At 50.2% G+C, this 20,191-nt stretch overlaps 2 protein-coding genes across 2 annotated transcripts in view; both read right to left on the bottom strand.

Annotated features, from left to right (window-relative positions):
* INTS15 (integrator complex subunit 15) overlaps nt 1-14,432 on the bottom strand; it is a 24,410-nt gene extending 9,978 nt beyond the window's left edge. The window contains exons 1-4 of the mRNA XM_017864775.1: nt 13,473-14,432; nt 12,108-12,329; nt 8,415-8,580; nt 351-878 (exon numbers count right to left, since the gene is read on the bottom strand). Of these exons, the coding sequence (XP_017720264.1) occupies nt 351-878; nt 8,415-8,580; nt 12,108-12,329; nt 13,473-13,664 (1,108 nt within the window). The 5' untranslated portion in view covers nt 13,665-14,432. The remainder of the gene's footprint in view (nt 1-350; nt 879-8,414; nt 8,581-12,107; nt 12,330-13,472) is intronic.
* Nucleotides 14,433-14,979: 547 nt separating this feature from the next.
* ZDHHC4 (zDHHC palmitoyltransferase 4) overlaps nt 14,980-20,191 on the bottom strand; it is a 12,996-nt gene continuing 7,784 nt past the window's right edge. Inside the window, exons 5-6 of the mRNA XM_017864754.1 lie at nt 18,986-19,292; nt 14,980-15,342 (exon numbers count right to left, since the gene is read on the bottom strand). Of these exons, the coding sequence (XP_017720243.1) occupies nt 15,049-15,342; nt 18,986-19,292 (601 nt within the window). The 3' untranslated portion in view covers nt 14,980-15,048. The remainder of the gene's footprint in view (nt 15,343-18,985; nt 19,293-20,191) is intronic.

A 20,191-nucleotide genomic window follows, 5' to 3' on the forward strand; every position in this document is an offset into this window, starting at 1 on the left:
CACCACCGCACTCCAGCCTGGGCAACAGAGAGACTCCGTCTCAAAAAAAAAAAAAAAAAAAGATAAAAAAGAAAACAGGTTCCTCGAAAGGAAAGCTATCTAGGCTCTTGAAGAGTCTCCAGTCCTGGGCGACACTAAGACCTCCCATCTGTGGGATATTAGGACCTTGACGGGGTGAGCAGGAAGGGTGGAGTGCAGGGGGCGCGGCTGGGGTACCTTCCTCCCCTGTGTTCACTAGGAGGAAAAGAAGTCCTAAATGAAGCAAAAACAGTGTCTGTCCAGGAGCCCCTTTCCTTCTGCAGGGCGGTGGTGTCCCCGCACCAGGAGGCCTGGGCCAGGGAGGCACCCACCTCTCGTGCACAGTAGAGCCCCTGAGGCCATGGCCACCTGCAGAGCCTGCGCCAGCCGGTCCAGCGAGAGCTCGATCTCCTGGGAGGCGTTGAGGGGGTTCAGTTCATCCGCCAACCTGTTGATCTCCTCCACCAGCGGGACCATGTGGTCGAAGAGGACCAGCCCCAGGCGCCCGTACAGATTCTTCTCGGTCAGGTGCAGCTGCAGCGTCATGAGGACCTGTAGGACGCTGAGGTGGAGTTTCGAGTATAAGAGGTGGGAGTCTCTGTCCATCCCCACGCCCGGCTCCTTCGTGACCTTGTTGCTGACGTGGCCATTGGATAAGGGGGGCTTCTTTCTCCTTTTGTAAGCCAGGGGGGCCTTCACGCACCAGCGGATCAATCCAACCAGCGGGGTGAGCTCTAAGAATCCTATTGGCAGATTGGCCGCAATCGGAGTATTTAAAAAAGTGATGAGAATCAACCTTGTGTCCTCAAAAATCCAGGTGACAATCATTTCAAGCAAGTCCATAGGTGGGATGAGGTCATCTGCAAATAAAGACCATTAGGTCAGGAGTGCTCTTGGCCTCGAGGACAGGGAGAGAGGGAGCATGACCCCAGGGCCCACGGCACTGCCCACCTGATGGTTCGGATCACGCCTCCTGGCTTAGCTATCTTCTGTCTCCTTTCCTAGAACGTCCACTCCAGGGGGACTGGGACTCTCATCTCAGTCACTGTCACATCCCAGTGCCCAGGACCCTGGAGCAAGGGAGAGGCTGCAGAAATACCTAAGTCTACAATTCCCTGGAACTCCATCATGCTTTGGAGAAATGTCTTCCTGCATGTTTAGATAAAATTCCACGCTTTTTCTATCCCACACTGCCACACGTCACCCCCTTCCCTCCTATGTGTCCTCCCTGTGCTCAGTGTCTCCTGTATGGGGCAGGGACAGCAATGGTGGCCTTCGGGGACCAGCTCAGAATCCCGTCAGTCATCCGGCAGCTGCCAAGGGCCGCCCCAACCCCAAACCTGGAACCCTCATCTAAGCAACCCTAGGAGATATGATCCCTGAGACCTGGCAGGCTCTGTGGCCTAGACAGAGAAGAACAGATGGTGACACTTATTCTGGGCTTCCTACGAGCCCAGCACAGGTCTCAACGCTCTACACAGATGAACGCGTCTAACCCGGCGCAGACGAACACATCTAACCCAGCACAGGTCTCAACACTCTACACAGACGAACGCGTCTAACCCGGCACAGGTCTCAACGCTCTACACAGACGAACGCGCCTAACCCGGCACAGGTCTCAACGCTTTACACAGATGAACGCGTTTAATCCTCCCTCTACCCCAGCGGTTAGTCTCATACAAAGGACAAGGAAACTGAGGCACAGTTATGTCAAGTGATTTCCACAGGATTCATTGAAAGTATGTGGCCCAGGTTCACACCTGCAATCCCAGCACTTTGGGAGGCCAAAGTGGGAGGATCACTTGAGTTCAAGAGTTCGAAACCAGCCCTGGAAACAGAGTGAGACCCAATCTCTACGAAAATTCTTAAAAATTAGCCAGGAGTGGCCAGGTGCAGTGGCTCAAGCCTGTAATCCCAGCACTTTGCGAGGAAGAGGCAGGTGGATCACGAGGTCAGGAGGTCAAGGCCATCGTGGCTAACACGGTGAAACCCTATCTCTACCAAAAATACAAAAGGCTGGGTGCGGTGGCTCAAGCCTGTAATCCCAGCACTTCGGGAGGCCGAGACAGGCGGATCACGAGGTCAGGAGATCAAGACCATCCTGGCTAACACGGTGAAACCCCATCTCTACTAAAAAATATAAAAAACTAGCCAGGCGAGGTGGCGGGAGCCTGTAGTCCCAGCTACTCGGGAGGCTGAGGCAGGAGAATGACGTGAACCCGGGAGGTGGAGCTTGCAGTGAGCTGAGATCCGGCCACTGCACTCCAGATTGGGCGACAGAGCGAGACTCCGTCTCAAAAAAAAATAAAATAAAATATAAAAAATAAAAATACAAATACAAAAAAATTAGCCGGGCATGGTGACAGGTGCTTGTAGTCCCAGCTACTCAGGAGGCTGAGGCAGAAGAATGGCGTGAACTCGGGAGGTGGAGCTTGCAGTGAGCCAAGGTCACGCCACTGCACTCCAGCCTGGGCGATAGAGCTAGACTCCGTCTTAAAACAAAAAAAATAGTAGGAAGTGGTGGTGCACACCTATATTCCCAGCTATTCAGGAGGCTGAGGTAGGAGGATCACTTGAGCCTGGGAGGTCAAGGTTGCAGTCAGCTGTGGTTGTCCCACTGTACAACAGCCTGAGCAACAGAGTGAGATCCTGTCTCAGGAAAACAAACATACATACACACACAAAAGCGTATGGCCCAGATCTGACTTCAGCAGCCTGGCTTTAAATCGGGAGGCTGTACTGCACATGCGGGGCTTGGTGTGCAATGCCCTCAGGCTGGCTGTGTTCACAGGAGTGGGTCCTCAGGCCCCTCTCTCTGGGGCTGTGCCCACCATCTGAGATGATTCCTGCCAACTGTTGGAGTATGGACAGCCCTGCCCACCTACTGTGGTGAGACAATGGCCACAGCGGGAGCAGCTGCTGTCTTGTGTGCCACCTTTTTTTTTTTTTTTGACACAGAGTCTCACTCTTGTCGCCCAGGCTGCAGTGATCTTGGCTCACTGCAACCTCCGCCTCCCGGGTTCATGCAATTCTCCTGCCTCAGCATCCTGAGTAGCTGGGAGTATAGGCGCCTGCCACCACACTGGCTCATTTTTGTATTTTTAGTAGAGATGGGATTTCACCATGTTGACCAGGCTGGTCTTGAACTCCTGACTACAGGTGATCCACCCACTTCCGCCTCCCAAAGTGCTGGGATTACAGGAGTGAGCCACTGCAACTGGCCATGTGTGCAGCCTCTTGATTCCACAGAGATGTTTCTGTCTGGGCAATGCCAGGGTCATATCCACCTCTCCAGTGTATCCCTGCCCCCTCAGATCTGAGCTGAGGCATCTCCAACAGCCTGTAGGTAATGCGTGTGTGTGTGCACACACACTTGTGCAGGTGTGCCCTCAGCATACATGTTGGCGTGTGCACTTCGTGAGTCCTCAGTATTTAGGATCCCAGTTACGGTCTCTAGAGTCCCGCGTTCTCAGCACCATTCACGAAAGGGGGGATATTATTATGTGGGTATCTTCCTTTTTGTGCTTTGAAGACACAGCCTCCCCAAGAATGCTCTCCTGTTACCAGAAGTGCCCAAGATCAGCTTCAATCACCATCCGGATGGTGACTTCCAGGGCCACCGCTGTGTGGCAGTGACTTGAGAAATCATCAACATCTCAATGGACTTGCTGGCTTAAGAGAAAAACACTGTGTTTCAGAACTGCTCTGCTGTGTCAGTGGCATTCCCTGAATATTCTTTCCTGTTCCATATGCTAACTCATCCCTTCCCAATGGCAAGGCCAATTTCTGTACTCATTGGCCTAGAATAACCGATGACATAAAAGGTAGGTCGGGTGCGGTAGCTAATGCCTGTAATCCCAGCACTTTGGGAGGCTGAGGCAGGGAGATCACTTGAGGTCAGGAGTTCGAGACCAGCCTGGCCAACAGGGTGAAACCCTGACTCCACTAAAAATACAAAAATTAGCCAGGCATGGTGGTGCACACCTACAGCCCAAGCTACTCAGGAGGCTGAGGCAGGAGACTCGCTTAAACCCAGGAAGTGGAGGTTGCAGTGAGGGGAGATCACACCACTGCACTCCAGCCTAGGTGACAAGAGTGAGACTCCATCTCAAAAAAAAAAACAAAACAAAACGAAAAGGCAACTATGATACCATAGCTGGGTTCAGTGAAATCTTTCTTATTGGAAGATGAAAGGCCTGAATACTGCTCCCAGATGTTAACAGCTCTTAGGAAGCCTTTGGAGGAGAGAGCTAGGGGAAATCCCACTGCAGCGGCATGGCCCTGCTCCCCACAACCTGCCTCCCATTCCACAGGCAAACTGCTAGGAAAAGGAGAGTATGAAATTAGCATCTGCGGGTGGGCGCGGTGGCTCACGCCTGTAATCCCAGCACTTTGTGAGGTCGAGGTGGGTGGATCATGAGGTTGGGAGATTGAGACCAGCCTGGCTAACACTGAAACCCCGTCTCCACCAAAAATACAAAAAAGTAGCCAGGTGAGAGGCTGAGGCAGGAGAATCCCTTGAACCTGGGAGGTGGAGCTTGCAGTGTGTCGAGATGGCGCCACTGCACTCCAGCCTGGGCGACAGAGCAAGACTCCGTCTCAAAAAACAAAAACAACAAAAAAGAAATTAGCATATGAATATGGCACGCGCTTATATGTTCACAATATTTCCACACAAACTTTCTCAAGAGAGCTAAAAAGTTTAACAACAAGAAGGCCGGGCGCGGTGGCTCAAGCCTGTAATCCCAGCACTTTGGGAGGCCGAGATGGGCGGATCGCGAGGTCAGGAGATCGAGACCATCCTGGCTAACACGGTGAAACCCCGTCTCTACTAAAATATATACAAAAAAGTAGCCGGGCGAGGTGGCGGGCGCCTGTGGTCCCAGCTGCTCAGGAGGCTGAGGCAGGAGAATGGCGTAAACCCGGGAGGCGGACCTTGCAGTGAGCTGAGATCCGGCCACTACACTCCAGCCTGGGCGACAAAGCGGGACTCCGTCTCAAAAAAAAAAAAAAAAGTTTAAAAAAAAAAAAAAAGGTGGCCGGGCACAGTGGCTCACACCTGTAATCTCAGTACTTTGGGAGGCCGAGCCGGGTGAATCACCTGAGGTCAGGAGTTCAAGACCACCTCGCCAACATGGTGAAACACCGTCTCTACTAAAAACACAAAAGTAAACAACAAACATAGCAGGTGTGTGCACAGCAACTATAACTCCATGCTACTCGGGAGGCGAGGGCAGGAGAATCCTAGAACAGGCCAGGAGGCAGAGGTTGGGCAGTGAGCAAGATCAATGGCCACTACACTCAGCCTCAGGCAACAGAATGGATTCTGTCTCCCCCCCAAAAAAAAAAAAAAAAAAAAAAAACAGCGTGACGATAAAAGCAAGGCTCGGCTGGGTCGGTGGCTCACGCCTGTAATCCAGCCTTTGGGAGGCTGCAGGGCAGGTGATCACGAGGTCAGGCGTTCGAGACCAGCTGGCAATATGGTGGAAACCCAATCTCACTAAATTACAAAAATTAGGCTGGGCGTGGTGCACATGCCTGTCATCCGCGCTACTCAGGAGGGACTGAGGCAGGAGAACGCTTGAACCGCAGGTGGTGGAGGTTGCAGTGAGCGAGACATGCCTGCCTACTAGCCTGGGGCACAGAGGGAAACTCCTCTTAAAAAAAAAAAAAAAAAGAAGTCTCAAAAACGTCAGGAAGGCTGGGTGCGGTGGCTCCGGCTATAATCCCAGCACTCTGGGAGCTGAGGCGGGTGGATCACGAGGTCAGAGTTCGAGACAGCCTGCCAACATGGTGAAACCATCTCTACACAATACGACAAAAATTAGCTGGGGCGTGGGGCACATGCTGTCATCCGCAGCTACTCAGGAGGCGAGGGCGGAAACTGCTGATCCAGGACCGCGGGAGGTGGAGGTTGGCGTGAGCCGAGATCACCCCATTGCCTCCAGCCTTGGGCAACAAGAGTGACAACTCTGTTTCAAAAAAAAAAAAACAAAAAAGAAAAAAAAAAGTCAGCATGCTGGTGGGAGACCAATACTGGACTGAATAAAAATGACAGATGCCGGGCCGGGCGTGGTGGCTCAAGCCTGTAATCCCAGCACTTTGGGAGGCCGAGGCGGGCGGATCACGAGGTCAGGAGATCGAGACTATCCTGGCTAACATGGTGAAACCCCGTCTCTACTAAAAACTACAAAAAACTAGCCGGGCGAAGTAGCGGGCGCCTGTAGTCCCAGCTACTAGGGAGGCTGAGGCAGAAGAATGGTGTGAACCCGGGAGGCGGAGCTTGCAATGGGCTGAGATCCAGCCACTGCACTCCAGCCCGGGCGACAGAGCGAGACTCCGTCTCAAAAAAAAAAATGACAGATGCCATTGAAGGCTTTCAAACTGCTGGTTTGGCTATCAACCCAGGAAGAGAGAGAGACTATTTGTCAGCCTTGTGAGCAGCAACAGCCAAGGGCAGAGAAGGAGGAACAGAAAAGCAGGTTTTGTCAGCCAGGCCTGGTGGTGTGTGCCTACAGTCCCAGCGACCTGGGAGGCTGTGGTGGGAGGACCACTTGAGCCCAGGAGTTTTGAGGCTACAATGAGCTATGACTGCACCACCGTATTACAGCAGCCTGCTCAACAGAGCAAGATTCGCTATCCAAAAAAGTAAAATAAAGAAAGTAGGGGGAAAATAAAAAATCAAGTCATATGTCCGGGCAGTGGGTCACATCTCACCAGACGGCAGACCCTCGCTTTCTGGGCTGCCTGCCACTTGGACCACTCAGGCAAATGGGGATCACTAAGAATAGCTCCCTCTTAGCAAATTGCACACGTTCAGGTGGCCTACACCTTTAGCTTTTAGCTTAAATTAAAAACACAGATTTCAGGCCGGGTGCAATGGCTCACACCTGTAACGCCAACACTTTAGGAGGCTGAGTTGGGAGGATTGCTTGAGTCCAGGAGTTCGAAACCACCCTGGGCAACACAGTGAAACTCCATCTCTACAAAAAAATATAAAAAATTAGCCAGGCATGGTGGTGCAAACCTGTGGTCCTGACTACTCAGGAGGCTGATGGAGGAGAACTGCTTGAGCTCAGGGTTCAAGACCAGCCTGGACAATATGGCGAAACCCCATCTCTACAAAAAATACAAAAATTAGCCAGGCGTGGTGGCATGCACCTGTAGTCCCAACTACTCGGGAGGCTGAGTGCGGGGGGAGAACACTTGAGCCTTGGGGGCAGAGACTGCAGTGAGCTGGGATCACACCTCTGCACTCCAACCAGGGTGACAAGAGTGAAACCGTCTCAAAAAATAAAAACTAAAAACTCAGCTGGGCATGGTGGCACATGCCTGTAATCTCAGCAGTTTGGGAGGCCAAGGTGGGTGGATCACTTGAGGTCAGGGGTTTGAGATCAGCCTGGAACACAGTTAAAACACCATCTCTGGCCGGGCGCGGTGGCTCAAGCCTGTAATCCCAGCACTTTGGGAGGCCGAGACGGGCGCATCACGAGGTCAGGAGATCGAGACCATCCTGGCTAACACGGTGAAACCCCGTCTCTACTAAAAATACAAAAAAAAAAAAACCTAGCCGGGCGAGGTGGCGGGCGTCTGTAGTCCTAGCTACTCTGGAGGCTGAGGCAGGAGAATGGCGTAAAACCCGGGAGGCGGAGCTTGCAGTGAGCTGAGATCCAGCCACTGCACTCCAGCCCGGGCGACAGAGCAAGACTCTGTCTCAAACAAAACAAAACAAAACAAAACAAAACAAAACAAAACAAAACACCATCTCTACTAAAAACACACAAAAAAATTAGCCGTGAGTGGTGGCGCATGCTGGCTGTAGTCCTAGCTACTCGGGAGGCTGAGGCAGGAGAACTGCTTGAACCCGGGAGGGGGAGGGCGCAGTGAGCAGAGATCACGCCACTGCACTCCAGCCTGGGCAACTGGCTCCATCTCAAAAAATAATAAAAATAAAAATATACATTTCAGAGACAAAATGGCCAAAGCATTCACTGGACACTTCACCTGGGTATTCAGTGGAAAATAAAACTAGTCATTGATGTAAGCTTCCTTTTTTTTTTTTTTTTTTTTTTGAGACAGAGTCTTGCTCTGTCGCCCGGGCTAGAGTGCAGTGGCCGGATCTTAGCTCACTGCAAGCTCCGCCTCCCGGGTTTTACACCATTCTCCTGCCTCAGCCTCCCGAGTGGCTGGGACTACAGGCGCCCGCCACCTCGCCCGGCTAGTTTTTTGTATTTTAGTAGAGACGGGGTTTCACCGTGTTAGCCAGCATGGTCTCGATCTCCTGACCTCGTGATCCGCCCGTCTCGGCCTCCCAAAGTGCTGGGATTACAGGCTTGAGCCACCGCGCCCGGTCTAATGTAAGCTTCTTTCATAGAAATAACCTGTTTCAAGTTTACCTGACGACAGGTCATAGAGCGCGGTAACGGAGGTGATGAACTGGCAGCAGAATCTCGGGCTGGCACTGAATATCTGCTTCAGCGTCTGAATGGATCCCGGCACCAAACAGCAGTAGTCATCCACGAGGGCCTTGGCTAACCTCACACAGTAGACCACGGGCGTCCGCTGGAAAGAAGCCACACAGTCCATGTAACTACAGATGTCGTGAGTAGACCAGCAACTACGCACACACGGTGAACACCATCAGAACTGGCAGAACCACTTCCAAGATGAAAAAAAGATGCTGATGGGGCAGGGTGCGGTGGCTCGCGTCTGTAATCCCAGCACTTTGAGAGGCCGAGGCAGGTGGATCACCTGAGGTCAGCAGTTCGAGACCAGCCCGGCCAATATGGTGAAACCCCATCTCTACTAAGAATACGAAAATTAGCTGGGCGTGGTGGGGCACTCCTGTAATCCCAGCTACTCGGGAGGCTGAGGCAGGAGAATCACTTGAAACTGGGAGGCAGAGGTTGCGGTGAGCCAAGATCGCACCACTGCACTCCAGCTTGGGCAACAAGAGCAAAACTTCGTCTCAAAAAAAAAAAAAAAAAAGTTAAAGGCTTACACTGAAGCAGGGGTGGGCAGTCTAAAGCCCACTGACCAGGCTGGGCATGGTGGCTCGTGCCTGTCATCCCAACACTTTGGGAGACTAAGGTGGGAGGATCACTTGAGCCCAGGAGTTCCAGACGAGCCTGGGTAACAGCAAGAACCCATTTCTATAAAAAATAGAAAAAACGGGCCAGGTGCGGTGGCTCACGCCTGTAATTCCAGCACTTTGGGAGGCCAAGGTGGGCAGATCACGAGGTCAGGAGATCGAGACCATCCTGGTGAACACGGTGAAACCCCGTCTCTACTAAAAATACACACACACACAAAATTAGCCAGGCATGGTGGCAGACGCCTGTAGTCCCAGCTACTCGGGAGGCTGGGGCAGGAGAATGGCGTGAACCTAGGGGACGGAGCTTGCAGTGAGCAGAGATCGCACCACTGCACTCCAGCCTGGGTGACAGAGCGAGACTCCAACTAGAAAAAAAAACTGAAAAAATTAGGCGGGTGTGGTGGCACACACCTGTAATCCCAGCTGCTTGGGAGGCCAAGGCAGGAGAATGGCTTGAGCCTGGGAAGATTGAGGCTACAGTGAGCCCTGTGGTCACCCACTGCACTCCAGCATAAGCAACAGAGCAAGATCGTCTCAAAAAAAAAAAAAAACAAACAACACCTGACTGGGTAGGGTGGCTCACGCCTGTAATCCCAGCATTTTGGGAGGACGAGGCAGGCAGATCATGAGACCATCCTGGCTAACACGGTGAAACTCCATCTGTACTAAAAATACAAAAAAATTAGCCAGGCACCACTGATGGTGGGCGCCTGTAGTCCCCGCTACTTGAGAGGCTGAGGCAGAATAGCGTGAACCCGGGAGGCGGAGCTGGCGGTGAGCCGAGATCACACCACTGCACTCCAGTCTGGGCGACAGAGCAACACTCTCTCAAAAAACAAGACAAAACAAAAAAACCACCCCACAGACCAAATTTGTCCCACCACCCGTTTCTGTAAACAATATTTCACTGAGACGTGATCATGCTTGTTTGCCTACTGCCTAAAGCTGTTCTTGCACTAGAAGGACAGAGTAGCTGTGAAAGAGACTACAGGACCTGCAAAGCCTAAGACAGTTCACTATCTCGCCCTTCACTACAACATCTGCCGGCTCTTGTTTTACAGTTTACTTAAGAAACATCATTTCTGCCTTCAGGTGAGGAAATGACAACTTTTGTAACCCTAAAGGATCCCAGGTGAGATGCCACAGGTAAAAATTAACAGCTGCTATTGCATTGAAGAGATTCAGGAAAGTCTGTGAACCGTCACATGATGAAAAGGTTTGTTTACAGCAGTACTTGCTGAATTTCTCTCAAAATCCTATTCTTAGGCCGGGCACAGTGGCTCATGCCTATAATCCCGGCACTTTGGGAGGCTGAGGCAGGAGCATCACTTGACCTCAGGAGTTCATGACCAGTCTGGGCAACACGGTGAAACCCTGTCTCTACAAAAAATACAAAAATTAGCCAGGCATAGTGATGTGTGCCTGTGGTCCCAGCTACTTGGTAGGCTGAGGTAGGAGGATCACTTGAGCCCAGGAGGAAGAGGTTGTAGTGAGCTAAGATTGCACCACTGCACTCCACCCTGGGGACAGACTGAAACCTTGTCGCAAAAAAGAAAAGAAAAAAGAAAAAAAAAAAGAAACATGAAAAAAAAAAAAAAAAACACGCCCTAATTAAAAAAAATTTTTTTTTGAGACTGAGTCTCACTCTGTCACCCAGGCTGGAGTGCAGTGACGTGATCTCAGCTCACGGCAACCTCCGTCTGCCATGTTCACATGACTCTCCTGCTTCAGCCTCCCAAATAGCTGGGACCACAGGCATGTGCCACCACGCCTGGCTAATTTCTGTATTTTCAGTAGACACAGGGTTTCACCATGGTGGCCAGGCTGGTCTCAAACTCCTGACCTCAAGTGATCTGCCCCTCCTCGGCCTCCCAAAGTGCTGGGATTACAGGTGTGAACCACTAAGCACGGCCTAAAAGAATAATTTAAAGAAACAAACAAACAAACAAAAATTCCAGAAATCCAATTAAACAAGAATTCCGAACAGCAANAAAATACAAAAATTAGCCAGGCATAGTGATGTGTGCCTGTGGTCCCAGCTACTTGGTAGGCTGAGGTAGGAGGATCACTTGAGCCCAGGAGGAAGAGGTTGTAGTGAGCTAAGATTGCACCACTGCACTCCACCCTGGGGGACAGACTGAAACCTTGTCGCAAAAAAGAAAAGAAAAAAGAAAAAAAAAAAGAAATCAAAAAAAAAAAAAAAAAAAAAAAAAAAAAAAAAAAAAAAAAAAAAAAAAAAAAAAAAACACGCCCTAATTAAAAAAAATTTTTTTTTGAGACTGAGTCTCACTCTGTCACCCAGGCTGGAGTGCAGTGACGTGATCTCAGCTCACGGCAACCTCCGTCTGCCATGTTCACATGACTCTCCTGCTTCAGCCTCCCAAATAGCTGGGACCACAGGCATGTGCCACCACGCCTGGCTAATTTCTGTATTTTCAGTAGACACAGGGTTTCACCATGGTGGCCAGGCTGGTCTCAAACTCCTGACCTCAAGTGATCTGCCCCTCCTCGGCCTCCCAAAGTGCTGGGATTACAGGTGTGAACCACTAAGCACGGCCTAAAAGAATAATTTAAAGAAACAAACAAACAAACAAAAATTCCAGAAATCCAATTAAACAAGAATTCCGAACAGCAAACTCCTCAACTCCTCTTCAGAGACTCTCAGGGTGAGACCCTTTTTTTTTTTTTTTTTGAGACAGAGTCTTGCTCTGTCACCCAGGCTGGAGTGCAATGGCACCATCTCAGCTCACTGCAACCTCTGCCTCCTGAGTTCATGCGATTCTCGTGCCTCAGCCTCCTGAGTAGCTGGGGTTACAGGAATGCACCACCATGCCAGGCTAATTTTTCATTTTTAGTAGAGACACTATTTCACCATGTTGGTCAAGCTGGTCTCGAACCCCTGACCTCAAGTGATTCGCCCACCTCAGCTTCCCAAAGTGCTGGGATTACAGGCATGAGCCACTGCACCCGGCCGAGGGTCTCTCTTGAGCAGTACCTGAAGCCAGGAGGCAGCACACTCCAACACCGGGATTCGACACACAGCCACCGCCATGGAGACCAGTTTTCCCAACAAGCTCATCCGGCTGTCATCGGCTTTGTTCCCTTGAGGGCTGAAAAGGGATGAAAAAATAATCTGCCGAACAGAGTCCTTGGTTTGCTCCTGGAAATAATTGCACATGATTTCAAGAAGTTGAAGCTCCTGAAGTGAATTCAGTCTCTGCAAAAGAAATCCAGGAAAAGCGTTAAGAAATGTGGCTGTAACGTACTTATTAACTCATACATTAAAAAAACAGGAAATAAGACTGGGTGCGGTGGCTCACGCCTGTAATCCCAGCACTTTGGGAGGCCGAGGCGGACGAATCACAACATCAAGAGTTCGACACCAGCCTGGCCAACGTGATGAAACCTCGTCTCTACTAAAAATACAAAAATTGGCCGGGCATGGTGGGTGTGCACCTGTAATCCCAGCTACTCGGGAGGCTTAGGCAGGAGACTCGCTTGAACCCGGGAGGTGGAGGTTGCAGTGAGCCGAGATTGTACCACTGCACTCCAGCCGGGTGACAGAGACTCGTCTCCAGAAAAAAAAAAAAAAAAAAGGAAAGCAGGAAAAAAGGTTTTTCCTCATAGAACTTTTCGCCCTTTGTAAAGCTCAGGTCTCAGGGAGATCTTTGCTGTTACTCTTAGAAAAAAGTCATATAGGCCAGGCGTTGTGGCTCACACCTGTAATTCCAACACTTTGGAGGCCAAGGAGAGAATCTTGAGCCCAGGAGTTTGAGACCAGCCTGGGTAACACAGGGAGGCCCCATCTCTACAAAACATTCAAAAATTAGCTGTGCATGGTGGTGCATGCCTGTAGTCCCAGCTACTGAGAAGGATAAGGCGGGAGGATTACTTGAGCCCAGGAATTCAAGGTTGTAGTGAGCTGTGATTGCACCACTGCACTCCAGCAAAATAAAATAAAATAAAATAAAAAGGAGAGAGAGAGAAAAAAAAAAAGGAGAGAGAGAAAAAAGAAAAAGATGTAAGAGGAAAGCTATACAGATCATTATACATCCTCCTGGAGGGCTCAGGATGAGCCTCTTGGTAACAGCCCAACAGACTTCTAGGGAGCGGGCAGTCGCCAGTTTGTCCCTTTAACACCAAGACTCGGCTGTCACACGCCCCGCAGACTAGACAGGCAGCTGAGCAACACTGCAGGACCCGAAGAGGGGTTTGCGGGCTGCTGCAGGAGCGAGGCCAAGCCCGAGCGCGGGGCACCTGGACGTGGGGCGCCCGCGGCTTGACACAGCCCTGCATCGCTGGGGAAAAGGCCCGCCTGCCTGCCTGCGGCGCCCGGGCACCCGACCGTCTCGGGCCGCACCTTGGGCTGCGCGCTGCGCTCCTTGGGCACTTGGAACACGAACTCCTCCAGCAGCTCCACGGAGCCCTTATCCACGATGGGCAGCGGCGCGCTCTGCAGCTGGCTGCTGAAGTAGATGTCCAGGTGGTACAACACCTCCTTGGCGGCGCTGAGCGCGTCGCGGCGCAGCAGCGAGTGGCGGATGTCGTTCATGGTGCGGCCGCCGCGGCCCCCACGCCGAGCGCCTCTCACTTCCGCCCGGGGCCCGGGGCTGAGCCGCTGCCCGTGGAGACAAAGAGGCGCGACACGGGCCTGGGCTGCGGCACCAGCCCGCTTGCCCGCCTGCCGCTGCCTGTTCCCTGCCTGCTCAGGGTGCCATGGCCGCTGCCGCCGGCCAGCGGGCCCCCGAAAGTCCGACTGCGGCACCGCTAAGAGCTGCGGGAGCCGCCGCCGCCGCGCAGCCGAACGGCGGCCGAATGCCTGGCACGGAGACGGCGGCCCGCAGGGGCCAAACGCAGGCCTCGGCCCAGGGGCGCTCTCGGGAGGGCGCCCCCTGGCGGCGCGAGCGGTGAGGGGCGTGCCGCGGTCCCAGGTGGACCCCGCCCCCGGCCCCGCCCCCAGAGCCCGCCCAACCGCCAGAGCGGGCCCGCTCTGTACTTGCCCAGGCTCCCTCGTGGACTCTGCGTTGCGTTCAGAGCTGCCGCTGGTTGATTTCACCGTGCTTTCCACCAGCAAGGATGGGGGGGTGGTGCCAGGCTTTGGCTTGGGCCAGCGGACTTGGGTTCCCTGGCCGCCCCAGCTACCAATCTTCACGTTTCCATCTGTTCTCAGCTGGGGAGCTACGGAGGAAGATGCCTGGAAGGAGCCCTGCCCCTGATTCCCATTTCCCCGCCTCTTCTGGCTGCGGACTCCTTGGCCTAGCAAGGTACAGAACACCTGCCACCTGCACTTGAGAACCCTCCCACTCCAAAGACCTTCCGCACCAAGACCTCATTTCTGGCAGTCATCTCTCCTCTGAAATAGGTGGCAGTTCACTTTCACAATATTTAAACTAGTCAGAAAAGACTTGAATGTGGACAGATGAGGGCTGGCCGGAGGCCTCGCATGCAGGAATGTGCCTGGTGTACAAGCCCATACTGGCCAGAAGGCAGGCCTGGGTGAGGACACTGTTGTTGAGATGAAAATCCCCTGGGGGAGAGAGGAGAATAGAGGGGGCATAAAAGAAAGCACAGCCAGGCACAACGTGCAGGCGCCGAGTCGAGACCCTCCTGCACATCAGGCAGGTCAGAGACACAGCTGCAAGCCCCTCCTGTCCACATGCGCAGAGTTTAGAGGCACCAATGTCTCAACGTCACCTGGAATCTCTGAGAAGTCATCTCTTGATTCCCTTGACACCAAAACTTCAGAGATGCCCGGTTTCAAAAGAAGATAAGCAAGGGGATTCCTCAGTCAACACCCATTTTCCCCTCTCTCCCTTGCCCACTGGTAGTGATTTATAAACACAGTAGAAATCAAAACAAACAAGCCATGCGTGGAAAACGAGGATCCACATGTGTAAATAAACGGGAACTACAGCTCAAAGGCAGTCACACACTTGTCATTCTTGTTTCTTCCTCCCATGACATGGAAAGGCAGGTAGAAAGATCTCTTGAAGGTTGCTCCGAAGCCCGTGGGAGTGAATGTTCCGGTGGACTTGGGGCTCTGCTGATGGAGGCCGGGCCACAAGGGGACAACGCTGGCACCAGGCCCAGTCACCTCTGTACCACTCATTAGTAGTCTGGTTGGTGGCCGCCAGGTACAGGGCAAAGCACAGGTAGCCACCCAGGAGGAAGCTCAGGACCACGACAAAGCCCAGCATGAAGACAATCCGTGGAAAAGTCAGGAACAGGTACTAGGGGCAGAGAAAAGGCAGTGATTTAGGCAGCTGGACTGTGACATCCGAGAGAGTGAAAACCGGCCAACCCTGGGCCTGCCACAGCCACCAGCGCTGCTTCCTCAGTCCACCTACCTGTGTCCAAAAGTGACAAACTGAACATAAACAGCACTGAGAAGCAGCCCAGGAATAATCCCATACATACAAGTTTCCTGTGGGATGAAGGAAGTGTTCACACTGAAGGAAAAGGGAAAGTTTACCCAGGAAAATGAGCTATTCCAGTTAGCTATTTATAAAATAAATGCAGACTTCATTCATCAAAATAAAATCCGGATGGACAAAAGAGATCAATGTCTTTCTTAAAACAATACAACCCCAAAAATAGATGTACAAGGATATTCATTGTATCATTGATTTTATCAACCCCTCTTCCAAAGTTTTTTTCTTTTTCTTAATAAATAGAAACAGGGGCCAGGCACAGTGGCTCATGCCTACAATCCCAGCATTTTGTGAGGCCAAGGTGGGCAGATCACTTGAGGTCAGGAGTTTGACACCAGTCTGGCCAACATGGTGAAACCCTTCTCTACTAAAAATACAAAAATTAGCCGGGTGTGGTGGCGCATGCCTGTAATCCCAGCTACTCAGGAGGCTGAGGCAGAAGAATTGCTTGAACCCAGGCGGTGAAGGTTGCAATGAGCTGAGATTTTGCTACTGCACTGCAGCCTAGGCGACAGAGCAAGACTCCATCTCAAAAAATAAAAATAAAAAGGCCGGGTGTGGTGGCTCACGCCTGTAATCCCAGCACTTTGGGAGGCCGAGGCAGGTGGATCACAAGGTCAAGAGATGGAGACCATCCTGGCCAACATGGTGAAACCCTGTCGCTACTAAAAATACAAAAAAATAGCCAGGGGTGGTGGTGGGCACCTATAGTCCCAGCTACTCGGGAGGCTGAGGCAGGAGAATGGCATGAACCCGGGAAGTGGAGCTTGCAGTGAGCCGAGATAGTGCCACTGCACTCCAGCCTGGGCAACAGAGTGAGACTCCGTCTCAAAAAATAAAAATAAAAAAGAAAAAATCAATAGAAACAGGGTCTTGCTATGTTGCCCAGGCTGCTTTCAAACTCCTGGCCTTGAGTGATCCTCCTGCCTTGGCCTTCCAAATTGTTGGGACTACAGGTGTGAGCCACTGCACCCAGCCAAGAAACAAGTTAACTGTCCATCCATCAGGAAGGGTAAACTCTGGGATGGTCACACAATGGGAAAACAAGGAGCCATTAAAAATGATGTCAATTTCTATGTACTGATTGTGAAAAGATTTAATATATTGACTAATGAGAAAGACAAGATGCAAGGATTACACTGTGATCTTGTTTGGGTAAAAACGAAACTGACTCCGTAAATGGTGTATGACCATAGGAACTGCGCTGCTTCAAGTTTTGTAAGTTATTTTTGTAATAAGCAAAATGAAGAATTTAGAAAGTTTAATATTTTTGAAGGTCACAAGCAAAGAGAACATTTAACAAAACTCCTGATGGAGGAGACTTTCTAGTTGAAGTTACAAAGAAAAGAGATGTGATGAGAAAGAATGTCTGAACTTTTCTATACCAAAAAACCCAAAAACACCCAAAACCCCATTCCCAAGATCCAAAAGATCCACAAACAAAAAACCAGTATAACAAAAGATTAACTGTCATTATCATATAAAGGCCTCAAATCAAGAGTTATTCTGGGCCAGTCATGGTGGCTCACACCTGTAATCCCAGCACTTTGGGAGGCCAAGGTGGGAGCACTTGAGCCCAGGAGTTTCAGATCATAGTGAGCTGTGCTGGTACCACTGTACTCCAGCCTAGGTGACAGAGTGAGACTCTGTCTCAAAAAAAAAAAAAAAAAAAAGTTACTATACGACCCAGCAGTTCCACTTCTAGGTGGAATTTACCCAAGAGAAATATAAACATAAAACATATGTTTTTAAACATAAAACATAAAAACATAAACATAAAACATGTTTTATAAACATAAAACATATGTCCACACAAAAAACTTGTACATGAATGTTCACAGCAGTATTATTCAAAACAGCCAAAAGTGAAAACACCGAAATGTCCATGAACTGATGAACAAATAATTAAAATTCAGTCTATCCAAACAATGGAATACTATTCAGCCATAAAAAAGAATGAAGTAAGGCCGGGCATGGAGGCTCACGCCTATAATCCCAGCACTTTGGGAGGCTGAGGTTGGTGGATCGCTTAAGGTCAGGAGTTCAAGACCAGCCTGGCCAACGTGGTAAAACCCCTTCTCTGCTAAAAATACAAAAATTAGGCAGGTGTGGTGGCTCGTGCCTGTAATCCCAGCTATTTAGGAGACTGAGGCAGGAGAATTCTTCAATCCAAGAGGTAGAGGTTGCAGTGAGCCGAGATCGCACCATTGCACTCTAGTCTGGGCAACAAGAGCGAGACTCCGTCCCAAACAAACAAAAGGAATAAAGTAGATTCGTGCTACGTGAATTAACCCTGAAAACCTTGTGCCACAAGAAAGAAGCCGGGGAAAAGACCATATATTGCACGATTCCATTTACATGAAGTGTCCAGAAAAGGCCTATCCCAAAAGACAGAAAGTAGATTAGTGATTACCTGGGTCTAGTGCAGGAGGGAATGGGGATGATGAAAAGTTCTGAAATTAGACAGTGGTGAGGGTTGCACAGGTCTGTGAATACACTCATACCACTGTGGTATACTTTAAAGGGTGAATTTTATGATATGGTAATTTTTTTTTTTTTTTGAGATGGAGTTTCGCTCTTTCACTCTTGTTGGCCAGGCTGGAGTACAGTGGTGCGATCTCGGCTCACTGCAACCTCCGCCTCCTGGGTTCAAGTGATTCTCCTGCCTCAGCCTCCCGAGTAGCTGGGATTACAGGTGGTGGCCACCATGCCCGGCTAACTTTTTTGCATTTTTAGTAGAGACGAGGTTTCACCATGCTGGCCAGGCTGGTCTTGAACTCCTGACCTCAGGTGATCTGCCCACCTTGGCCTCTCAAAGTGCTGGGATTACAGCTGTGAGCCACTGTGGCTGGCCCAATATGTGAATTTTATATCAGTTTAGAAAAAGGAAAAACTTCACATTTGTTAGTTTCTGAGACAGGGTCTTGCTGGGGTGCAGTGGTGCAATCTCGGCTCACTGCAACCTCTCCCTCCCGGGTTCAAGTGATTCTTGTGCCTTAGCCTCCCGAGTAGCTGGAACTATGGGCATGTGCCACCACACCCAGCTAATTGTTTGTATTTTAGTAGAGATGGGGTTTCATCATGTTATCCAGGCTGGTCTCAAACTCCTGAGCTCAGGCAATCTGCTTGCCTTGGCCTCTCAAAGTGGTAGTATTACAGGCATGAACCACTGCACCGGCCCCGGCTCATTTTTGTATTTTTTGTACAGACAAGGTCTCTACAGGAGACCAGTTATTCAATCATCTGTTGATGGACATTTAGATGTTGCCCAGGCTGGTCCTGAACTCCTGGCCTCATGCGATCCTCCCACCTCGGCCTCCAAAAGTGCTGGGATTACAGGCGTGAGCCACCGCGCCCCACCTAACTTTATGCTTTTACTGGGGAAATAAATGTCCTTTTTGCAATTCTGAAACTTGAAGTCAGAAACCTACAGCATAATTACCTGAATAAGGAAGACTGTGTCCATAACATGGAGGTGTCCGAGGTCATCAACGTAAGTCTCCTGGTATAGATCTGACATCACCACCAAGTGGATCAGAAAAGTGGTGCTCACAATGGCGACAGTGGCAGCCGAGGCCGTCAAGGTCAAGAGGTAGATGAGGAAGTACCTGATGTTCCAGGCCCCGATGCAGTTGTTCACCCAAACACAGTGATGGTCGAAACGGTGCACACACCAGTTACACACACCTGCACAGAAACGAGGGGGCATGTGCTGAGATGGTGCTTGATGAGACAAGGACACCGCACACCTGCTGAGATTTTCACAGTCTGACCACTGGATGCATAATCAGAGGGAAATGGCACTGCTTAGTTCCAAACTAAGCTTTTGGAAGTGCAGTGTCCAGTACAGGAGCTGCCAGCCAAATGTGGGTATTGAGCACTTGCAATCTGGCTAATAGAAAAATCTGAGGTGGTGGCATGGACCTGGGATCCCGGCTACTCAGAGGCTAGGCGGGAGGATCATTTGAGCACAGGAGGTCAAGGCTAGAGTGAGCTATGATCGCACCACAGCACTCCAGCTTGGGTTAACAGAGTGAGACCCCATCTCAAAAACCAAACCAAAAAATGGAAAGGACATTTTGTCAATATTGACAAATTTACAGTTGTTTTTTACTACAATACTCCTTTGAATTCAGTGTGAATATGGAGGCAACAGAAGAGTTGGTGTTAATTTACTTGACTGGGATAGACATGTTTTAAAACTGATGTTCCTGCTTTAAAGTCAAGTCAATTCTTCTGATTAAGATGAATCATTATGTCAACGTAGACATGGATGGTAAAGGAAAATGATTTTTTTGGTACCAATTTCAGATATTGGAAAACTTTTAAGAATGTATGGATATAACTTGCACCTGTGAGTCTACTTTTTCAACTGTACATTTTATTAAATCTAAATACACAAATATTTCCACATGAAAATTTAGTGTCCAAATCAAGATGTGCTGTAAATGTAAAATACACACCAAATTTCAAAGGCTTAGTATGAAAAAGAGAATATAAACTACCTCATGAAGAATTTTTTACATTGATTACATGTTAAAATGATATTTTACATATGTTAGGTTAAATAACATCCTGATTAAAACTGTCTCCAAGCACAGTTACATTTTGGAAAACATTTTAAAAAACTATTTCTATTTAGGGTTTT

This window comes from Rhinopithecus bieti, unplaced genomic scaffold (genome assembly GCF_001698545.2).
Source record: "Rhinopithecus bieti isolate Rb0 unplaced genomic scaffold, ASM169854v2 scaffold_77662, whole genome shotgun sequence".
Lineage (NCBI taxonomy): Eukaryota > Metazoa > Chordata > Mammalia > Primates > Cercopithecidae > Rhinopithecus > Rhinopithecus bieti.